Source organism: Eriocheir sinensis, unplaced genomic scaffold, assembly GCF_024679095.1.
Source record: "Eriocheir sinensis breed Jianghai 21 unplaced genomic scaffold, ASM2467909v1 Scaffold1282, whole genome shotgun sequence".
NCBI lineage: Eukaryota > Metazoa > Arthropoda > Malacostraca > Decapoda > Varunidae > Eriocheir > Eriocheir sinensis.
Window position 1 is genome coordinate 24025 of NW_026110609.1, and position 10180 is coordinate 34204.

The 10180-nt window shown below is 41.4% G+C and overlaps 2 protein-coding genes across 2 annotated transcripts; one reads left to right on the plus strand and one right to left on the minus strand.

The window, feature by feature from the left end:
• The first annotated feature begins 2661 nt into the window (after positions 1 to 2661).
• Positions 2662 to 5834, plus strand: LOC126989737 (nuclear apoptosis-inducing factor 1-like). Its single transcript, XM_050848348.1, has 5 exons — positions 2662 to 3341; positions 4044 to 4182; positions 4807 to 4897; positions 5122 to 5226; positions 5805 to 5834. The coding sequence occupies exons 1-5, from the start codon at positions 3044 to 3046 to the stop codon at positions 5832 to 5834; spliced, it is 663 nt and encodes a 220-aa protein (XP_050704305.1). The 5' UTR covers positions 2662 to 3043.
• LOC126989739 (putative nuclease HARBI1) lies at positions 5409 to 8209 on the minus strand. Its single transcript, XM_050848349.1, has 4 exons — positions 7929 to 8209; positions 6771 to 6997; positions 6418 to 6484; positions 5409 to 6216 (listed from the first exon to the last, which is right to left on the minus strand). The coding sequence occupies exons 1-4, from the start codon at positions 8054 to 8056 to the stop codon at positions 6204 to 6206; spliced, it is 435 nt and encodes a 144-aa protein (XP_050704306.1). The 5' UTR covers positions 8057 to 8209; the 3' UTR covers positions 5409 to 6203.
• Between the last annotated feature and the right edge of the window lie 1971 nt (positions 8210 to 10180).

Genomic DNA, 10180 nt, shown 5'->3' on the forward strand with positions numbered 1-10180 from the left:
AGAGAGTTGGAGGCCACAGGGATAAGCTGGGAAATATAGAAGTTAGATAATTATTCACCAGTCAAGAAATGAAAGAATGAGCTACGATGCAACTCTTGAATTAGAGAGTTGGAGGCCACAGGGATGAGCTTGAGTTGAAGACCTTGAGCAGTAAGTATGGAAACACTCATAACAAAGGAAGGGAGGCAGCAACACCAGCACCAGAGCTTGAAGGTACTCATTCAGAAGCTACAGGACATGTTGTGGGACCGTATACTCTGGCAAGGCTTCCACAATGTTTCATCATGTAAGACTCTTACCTCTAACACTTTGACCGTCACGTTGGTGTCAGTCTTGATAAACCCTCGGCCGTCTTGGCTCTCTGTGCCTCGGTCCCACAGCCTGGCCACTCTTTGTTTTCTTGGCCTTGTCTTGCAGAGCCTCCCGGAGTGCCCCAAGCCTCTGGTCCAGTGCCGTCATCTCCTTGTTGCTGATCTTCAGCTGCCGGAAACACAGAGCCATTAGAGTTTAAGCCTGTATATTTAAAGTTGTGGTGACCACTGGTGAAAGCATGATATAAGAGTGGAGGAATGAGACGTAGGCTGTCAGTGTTGGCTGTGAAGAAGGTGGCGTGCCATCTTGGAGTACTCCCCCAGCACACAGGTACTCCAGTGGTGACTTTATAACCCACAGGCCACACCTTTCCCTGCAGGTGGAGTGGCCGGCTGCTGCTGTCCAGGACACTGCTGTGCTTACCCAGAGTGCTCCAGATAGTCCCTGGCGCCTTACTGAGTGTGTTTTGGTGCTCTGGGTTTGTACAGAACTTGCCCTTACTTAAAAAAAAATCGCCTTCATAAACAGATTGCCACACTCATACTTCTTATTTAATCTGAAAACCTAAAAAAGTACAACACACACACACACACACACACACACACACACACACACATACAAGACGAACAGATGTAATAGCTTTGTATAATTAACTGGTGGACTGGACAGTGTATACATAGAATGGAGCTGGTTGTGACAGAGTGGAAGAGGAGACTGAGAGGACACAGTGAGAAGCTGAAAAGGGAACATGTCTCAAGGATAAAAAGAGGTACAGTTTAGTTTTTTTACAGCAATGAAGGCGCACAAGGGCAACAAAACAGGAGCCAGGCCCAGCACTGCTCCAGCAAAGGGATGAGAGGCCACAGGGGAGATCAACTTCAGGAGGAGAGAAGGCCAAAGAAGGAGATCAGTTGGGTATTTAGGAGTGGTATTTTAAGTTCATGGTAGAGGAGAAGGGTTAAATTGCCACCAGGAATAACCACACTTTGTTGTATGGAAAGTCTCATTAGTAAGGAAGCATAGATGAGTTTTCTGAGTGAAGACCTATATAGTGACTGGCTTTTGTTAAATTATGTTAGGTTAAATTCAGGATATCTTCAAACACATGATGGCCAGCACCTTATGGTATAAATCAACAAGGAATGACCTCACTTTGTTTTATAGAAAGTTGGTCTCTCTCTCTCTCTCTCTCTCTCTCAATCAATCATCTGTGACTGAAAATAAAGTAAAGGTGCCCAATTCCAAAAGAGCTAACTTCGTAGAAATCTGACAAAAACTAACAGATGACGGCAACGTAGAGGAAGCCTGGCTAAGCTTTAAAAATCACTTACTCACTCAGCAGAACACATTCGTCCCCTTGTGCGAGAAGCGAATTAACACTAATAAAAGCCCACCGTGGTTTAATAGCGAAATTAAACAATCAGTCAATGAGAGAAAATTGTTTTACAGGTTAAAGAAAGAACAAAGCACGCCCGAAAATATTAGATTTTATAATGATGCCAGGCGACGAGTAAAAAGACTAGTTGGTCAGGCAAGGCGTAGATATGAAGAAAATATTGCAGCCAACTGTAAAAATAATCCGAAATTTTTCTTCAGTTACATAAACAACAGAAAGGCGATCAAAAGTGGTATTGGACCTTTAACAAACAGCGACGGTGCACTAGTGACTGACAGCCAACACATTGCAAACCTCTTAAACAATTACTTTTCCTCGGTGTTTAATACTAACAGTCTTCCTCCCACTACCACCAACACCAGTACTATTGTAAATCTCGAGCATGCATTGCCTAATTTTGAAATAACAACCGATGAAGTCCTTAAAGCTCTCCATTCACTTTTAAAATAAATAAAAGTCCCGGACCCGACAAAGTATATCCTATACTGCTTAAAGAAACAAAGAGAAAAATAATATTATCCCTCACTACCATATTCAATATGTTCTTGCGACAAGGCATCGTCCCTTCGAATTGGAAAAAGGCTAACGTGACGCCGATTTTTAAGAAAGGAGGCAAAAAAATACCAGGTAACTACCGACCCATTAGTCTAACTTCAATTGTAGGTAAGCTACTTGAGAACATAATTAGAGACAAAATTGTGAGTTACCTAGAAAGCCACTCATTAATTGGGGATTCACAACATGGCTTCCGTAACAGAAGATCCTGCCTGTCAAACCTACTGACCTTTTAAAACGATCTCTTCTCAGTTTATGACGTAACCAAATCATTGGACGTAGTCTAAGCGTTTGATAAAGTCCCACATCATAAATTACTATATAAATTAAAGCAAATAGGCATTGACGGTCAAGTAAACCAATGGATCGCGAATTGGTTGAGCAACAGGGCCCGAATTTACAATTAATCTTAATCTTCAACTTAAAAGTTCCACTGAATCTCAAGTTTAACTTATAGCTGAGCTTAAATGAAAAAATAAGTTCAACTTCGCTCAACAGCTGATCCAGTATGAAAATTTGTCCTGGCAAAAGATGTATTTTTTAAATTGCAGAATTCCAACACTTCAGTGATTGAATATGTAGTAATACTACTTTATCAATGTTATATGATGATATACTTCAGAAATATGGGCATAATAAGGTAGTATTTATAAAATAAAGGTTACGTTTATCATCCGCGCAAGGTGATATTCTTTTTTTTTTCACTTGAATGTAAACACGGACACGCGTTCCTGTTCGTCTTCCTCATTCCTCCATCACCCACCCTCTGACGGAGTAATTATGGAAAATATTGCCGATTTCACTTCTCCCAAGAGGAAAAGGGGAGTGAATTGGAAAGACTGCCACACTCTACACATAGTAGAGCAAGTTGGGTTAAGGAAGACCATACTGAGGGGCAAATTCAGCCCTACTTTAACATACAACGACAAGCGGGCAGCGTGGGAGGAGGTGACAGACAGCCTCAATTCCACGTTTGGGCTCAGCCGCAGCCAGGCAGAAGTCGAGAAGAAGTGGCAGAACACCAAGACCACTTCCATTCAACGGCTTTCTGCTATGAGGGAAGCCCAAAGAAAGACAGGTGAGTAACAGTAGCAAATTTTGTAGTATTGATATATTTTCGTTATGTTCGTATGAGGATAAGTAAGCAGGGTAAAAGTGGACAAGGAATTTGCAATCATCCCTTTTGGAGATATTTGTTCTGTACTGCATATTTAAATAGTAATCACTTATCTAGAAATTAAAGGTAAATATGGAGAGTCACTACGCGCCTCTAGTTTTACTGCTGCATCATACATATACTGCATCTAGAAGTGATGATAGAAGTAACAGATATTACTGCTCTCCACTTCAACAAACTTAAAACACCTGGTAGTGGGGAGGAAATTGTGGGGTAAAGGTATTGCAATAATGCTGTCTATCTGAAATGAAGCATTTCTGTGATCTACTTACGGAGAAAATATACATTTTCTAAATGAATCCCCCGATAGCATTGCTGTGGGGCAGCGCCGTTTTGATGGATCCCAATAAGTAATTGTATGTTTACATTCATTAGCAGAAGGCGTTATGTGGGGTTGGTTCAGGGGGTTAAGCCCCCCTTCAGGGGTTAGGTTATGTAAAGTTCAGTTGGGGTAGTTTAAATATGCACCCCCACCTTCTTTTTAATTTTAAGTACTTGAGCCTTCATATTATGGTTGAGGGACATGTATTTCGTCCCTTAAATATAATATGGAAGCGTCATATCGTATGTATTTTGTTAAGATTAATTTGGACCTTGTTACAGGTGGTGGCTCAGCGGTGGATACCTCGCTGTGTGACATCACAGAGGCAGTCCTCCGAGTCATCGGGGAGGACAGCAGTACAGCGAGGGGTATATCCAAAGGGATATCCCAAAATGACACAGCCCTCATGGAAGCAGACTTGTAAGTACTACTGTTTGATATTCTTTAAAAAGAAGACATTTGATTTAGACGTTCTCTTTGCACCCACTTCAGGTAAAACAGTTTAGCATCAACTTTATATAACTTTATATAATACGCCTCTGTGGTCTAGTGGTCAGCGTGCCTGGCTACTACTCTGCAGGCCCGGGCGGTCTGCGTGCAGCGCACCCAGCTGTTCATCCTCCCTTTCGGGCTGGTCAACAAATGGGTACCTTTACCTCTTTGTAATTACCCGATGCTGATGTGTGGGGGCGTTCTGAGTGCCTACTGCTTGATTTATAAGTTATTTTGGTAGGTGTTATCATGGTAGCCTAAAACTGGTACAGTTTCAGTTAACATGCCCAACTCAATCCTGCAGTCACAGGTTTGATTCCAGAATTGCCCGTAGATAATTAGTGGGGCACTGATATGCATAGGCACTCAGCATTTCCTTCTACAGCTTATTAGTTGCTTATTTGACTCCGTCATTAACATAAAAAATGTAACTAAGGATTTGCCATTCATGGCAGTTCAAACTTTTTTTTTTTTTCATTCTCCTACAAAGAAGTATTGTGCTCAGTACATAGTGTATTACTGTGCATTTTTTAATGCAAATTTCTTTTTTAGGGATGATGATGCCTCCAGCACCAGCAAGGTGGGTCGTCTTGAGCCACCTCCAACTGGAATGGAACCCAGCCCGGCCAGTGGGGATGTAATGGTAAGGAAGTTCTTGCGTAGCCCATCTCCACCTCCAGTACCTCCTCCCCTTCCATCCAACTGCCCCACCAGCAGAGAGGCTTTAGTCATATGCAAGGAGGCAGTAGAAGTTTCTAAGAAAATTTGTGCTGCATACATAGTTATTAAACATCCAAAGTAAGAAGTACAGGAAAAATAGTAGGAACGTTAATTTCTCTATTCATATGTTTACTCTTTCTGTTCCAGACGAGGGTAACTCAGCTCGTCCTGAAACCATCTGCACCTTCACCACCTCCTACACCTCCTACACCTCCTGTGCTCAATAGCACTCTGAATTCTGATAACCACAGAGTGGTTATAGCCTACGAGGAGGCAGTGGCAGCATACAAGCGAATGAGCGCTGCATACGTTCAATCATTAGAAAACCAAAGTAAGAGGTATAGGAAAAATAGCATCATTGAGAGTATATTTATATATACATTTATTCTTACTTTTCCCCCACAGCTTATCCTATGTTTATAGTGGAGTGGTGATCATAGTAAATACTTAACACATTTCAATTCAGTATAACAAAATTATAACGTACACCACAAAATTGCAGTAAACGTGGAAACATCAATTTACTCATAATGCTATGCTTCGTATTAAGTCATGCTTGGTACCTGCACCCCACTTTACAGCTTGATTAATCTCTGCACCACATATATGTGCTTCTTGCTGTGTCCTGCTTAATCATTTAACAAAGGCGTCATATGGACTGAAGTTTTGTTTTCTTTCCAGATAGTGGTCCATGGCTGCCTAATAAATAAATACAATTGTGAATTTGGTTATTTTTTCATCCTCCTAGAAAAAAAAAACTTCAGCGTGTGTGAAGGAAAGTGACCTGGCGTAGTTAGGTGGAGGTGAGGCTAGATCAAACCCCTCTTTAGGCAGCAACCCCGTATGGCGGTGAGAGCTGAATGGGAAGCCGGGTAAAGGTGTTGGCGTTCGGCTGAGTCCCAGTGTAGTCTGCTCACTCCTCCACGCTGGTCCTCCACATCGCGTTACTTCGAGCCCTTGGGGAGATGGAGCAGGGTTTGAAGCGCGTTCCCTCGACCCTTAGAGAGGTGGAGCAGGGGTCGAAGTACCACTTACTGAGGTGAAGCAGGGATAAATAAGTAGTCTTCCCTCACAGCGTGACCTGGTTGGTAATGTTGTTAATGCAAAGTTTAAGGGACCCGGCCGCAGAGCCATGCGTCCCAGAGGAAGGTCAAGCATTCCTGTAGAGCCCCCATGCATGGTTGACGTGTTGCTTGAAGATGTGTCAACTTGTACAGGCTGATATGGATTCATGGCTCGGCACTGTGAAGGCAAAAAAAAAATAGCAATGAGTACCAATATTACAAATGCCAAAAGAAAATAAAGTCTGCAAAAGAATTATTCAAATATCCAATAGATAATTGTAATGAAACAGATTTGCATGTATAGATGTTTGAGTGAAAAGCATGAAGCTGAGAAGTTGCAAAAGTTGCATTGTCTGTTTAAAAAGATCAAAATAATTACTGGAAATGGTGGTTGCAGAACACCTCCCTGAAACGTGTTCCATTTGCTGCATCCTGTGGCAACTGCACTGTAGAAATGAGATGAGACATAGTATATTAGATGTTTTATAAAAATTTCTGCAATATCATTCCGTTGTATGGTACATTTACTAGCACTTTCAACAATCTCAACATGAACTATGGTTATTGGAAAATTAATAGATTCCCTGTTTTGGAGGAGAAACTAGACATGAAATCATTCCAAATGTAGGTATGAAAAGATTCCCCCTATTGTTACCAGTTTTGGGCACTGCATGTCTGGGCAGCATGCAGACAAATGGGTTTAGCTGAAGATAATACTGGTTGAATGTATACCTTCTTGATGTTCATCTTCAACCTCCATATTGTCATCCACATCTGCGACATTTTCATCTGGCAGCTGAATATTCCTCTTCTTGCATATGTTGTGAAGCAGAGCACATGCAAGGATCACTTGGCAGGTTTTTTCAGGGTTGAGCCGGACTTCACCATGGAGGACATGGAACCGACGTTTCAGTTGGCCTATTCCTCGTTCCACAATACTCCGGGTTTTCTTGTGTGCCCTGTAACAGTGAAGGGTTCTTAGGAATGATTTTGGATTTGTCTTCTGAATGTTACTGTGCTCTTAATATACATTCATTCATAACTGATGTACAGTGTCTCCTATAAGTTACGCTAACACCTAAACGGACACACAGTAAATTAAGTATTATTTTAGTCTTGAAGAGATTAGGTTAGGTTTGGTTAAAATGTAAATAAATTTGATAAAATACTGGCGGGGGAACTTACTTCACTTACTTTACTCTATTAATTCATTTGGACAGTGTATATAATTGGTATCAAATATATTTTGGGATAACCAGTTTAATTTATATTATGTTAATGTTGGGTCGTGTTACTCTACATGTACACCCACATGACAGAGAATTCCTCTTCCTCTTCTGCTCTTCATTGAGTCTTCTCCCCAGCACATAAATTAATTTAGAAATGTTTGTATGTATATACTTGGGTTATATGAAAATTCACTGCGTCAGCTTTGTTAGGTTGCGTTACTCTACATGTACACCCACATGACAAGAGAATTCTTAGATTCCTCTTCTGCTCTTCATTGAGTCTTCTCCCCAACACATAAATTCATTTAGAAATGTTTGTATGTACTTGGGTTATATGAAAATTCACTGCGTCAGCTTTGTTAGGTTGCGTTACTCTACATTTACACCCATATGACAAGACAATTCTTAGATTCCTCTTTTGCTCTTCATTGAGTCTTTTCCCCAGTACACAAATCCATTGCAAATAGATACATGTATTGGGGGAGAAGACCCCCTAGGCAGGGTTATATGAAAATTCACTGAATCAATTTTATGTTAGGTTACATGTAGGTTCATTAAAGATTACATCAAAACTCATAATAAAAAAAATCTCTTGAATGAGAAATCTGTCTGCTGGTATTCGCTTAAGAATTACCATCAAATTTCCCCACAATGAACTTACCTGTTGTATGCTGCCTGGCTGTCAGTCTGTGGCCGAGGGAAGGGAGTCAACAGATACCGTCTGCAAGGGTAGCCACTGTCCCCTAATAGATGACATGAATCCGGTGGTATACGATGATCCTCAAACATGCGTTTGAGGCCACTCTCACGCCAAATACGAGCATCATGAGTGGACCCAGGCCAATTAGCTACAACATTAAGAATATTATATTTGGCATCAAACACTAATTGTGTGTTTATGCTATGGAAATTCTTCCTGTTGACATAGTCTGCTTCATATTCCCTGGGGCCAGTATCCTGACATGCGTGCAGTCTATTACACCAACAATGCCAGGGAAGTTTGCAACTTGCACAAATTCTTGTTGTTTCTCTCGGATTTCAGGGACGGTGCGAGGAAATCGAATGAATTGGACAAGTATGGCTGGTTGTGTAAGTGCCTTGAGGGTATCGGTGATCGCTTTGCTTACTGACGACTGTGATGGACCAAGATCATCACTGTTACACATCTGCATTTTCCCCGTTGCTAAGTAACGCAGTGTAATAATTACTTTCATTTCGGGTGTCAATGCAAAACTCCTTGAAGTAGGGCTTTGCAGGGCCCCTCTCACCAAATCCGTTACGAACAGTACTCCTGCACGATCCAGTCTGTAGCGTTTCAATAGTTCTGCGTCACTCAAAGTATTCAGAACGTCTCTTCGCTCTTGAAAAGTCTTCACTAGGCGCTGACGGGCTTGTTGACGTTCGGCCATCTTGGCGACTGAAGTTCGACTTAGGCTCCTTAATACGGGTTTGGGCCCGCCTAAAATATCCCGTCAGCTAAGATCAACTTATGAGGGATAAGATGAAGAATAAAGTTAAACTCGCCCTAAAGTCAAACTTAGCGGTTTAAGATTAATTGTAAATTCGGGCCCAGACAACAAAGAGTTGTGATTGACGGATTTAACTCAGAGTGGGCGCCGGTCACTAGTGGCGTCCTTCAGGGCTCAGTTATTGGCCCAGTGCTCTTCATTATTTACATCAACGATGTGGATGTTGGACTCAATAATCGCATTAGTAAATTTGCAGACGACACAAAGATTGGTAACTCGGTTCTTACTGACGAATACAGGCAAAACCTCCAAGATGATTTGCACAAAATTTCAGCTTGGTCGGATAAATGGGAGATGCCCTTTAACGAAGACAAGTGCCAGGTCCTTCAAGTTGGAACAAAAAATAAGAAGTTCGATTACGAAATGCGCGGCGTTAAACTCACAAGCGTTCAATGCGTTAAGGACCTGGGGGTCAAAATCGCGTCAAACCTCAAATTCTCACAGCAATGCATCGATGCAGCAAATAAAGCGAACAGAATGTTGGGCTTCATTAAAATAAACTTTTTATTCAAACATAAAGATGTAATACTTCCGCTCTACAATAGTTTAGTCAGACCCCACTTGGAATATGCGGTACAGTTTTGGTCTCCCCACCATGCAAAAGACATTGCTAAACTAGAAGGTGTTCAGCGTCGAGCAGCAAAAATGATCCCTTCCTTCCGCAACAAATCCTACGAAGAAAGGTTTTCCACCCTTAACATGTTCTCTCTTGAGAAACGTCGCCTCCGAGGAAAACTGATCGAATGTTTTAAAATACTTAATGGTTTCACGAATGTACACAGAACAAAATTGTTTATGATCGATGACACTTTGCGAACGAGGAACAATGGCATAAAACTCAAATGTAGACAAATTCAGACTGCTTCAAATTTTTCTTCACCAACGTTGTAGTGCGAGAATGGAATAAGCTCCCACTATCAGTGGTCCAGTGTAACACGATTGACTCCTTTAAAAACAAGCTCGACCGTCACTTCCTTGAACTTAATATTAACTATAGCAGAAAAGCAACGTTTTGGAGCCATCTGATTAATGTAAAATCACTTAGGTTTAAGGACAGACCACCTAGTCTGGACCATGGAGTCTGTGTGGTCTGATTTTCTATGTAATTCTATGTAATTCTATGTAATTATCTCTCTCTCTCTCTCTCTCTCTCTCTCTCTCTCTCTCTCTCTCTCTCTCTCTCTCTCTCTCCTCCCGCCCAGTTACCTGATGTACAGGAAGCCGTGTAGTGCTATGGTTATTTTTCATTGGCACAACTCAATGAAGCCTCAAAACAAACACTCATATGAACTTAAGAAAACACCACAAAATGGGAAGTGGGCAGAAAAGAAATACTTCAGTGGAACCTTTACCCAATTGGTTCCTAAATGTTGTTCTTAAAATG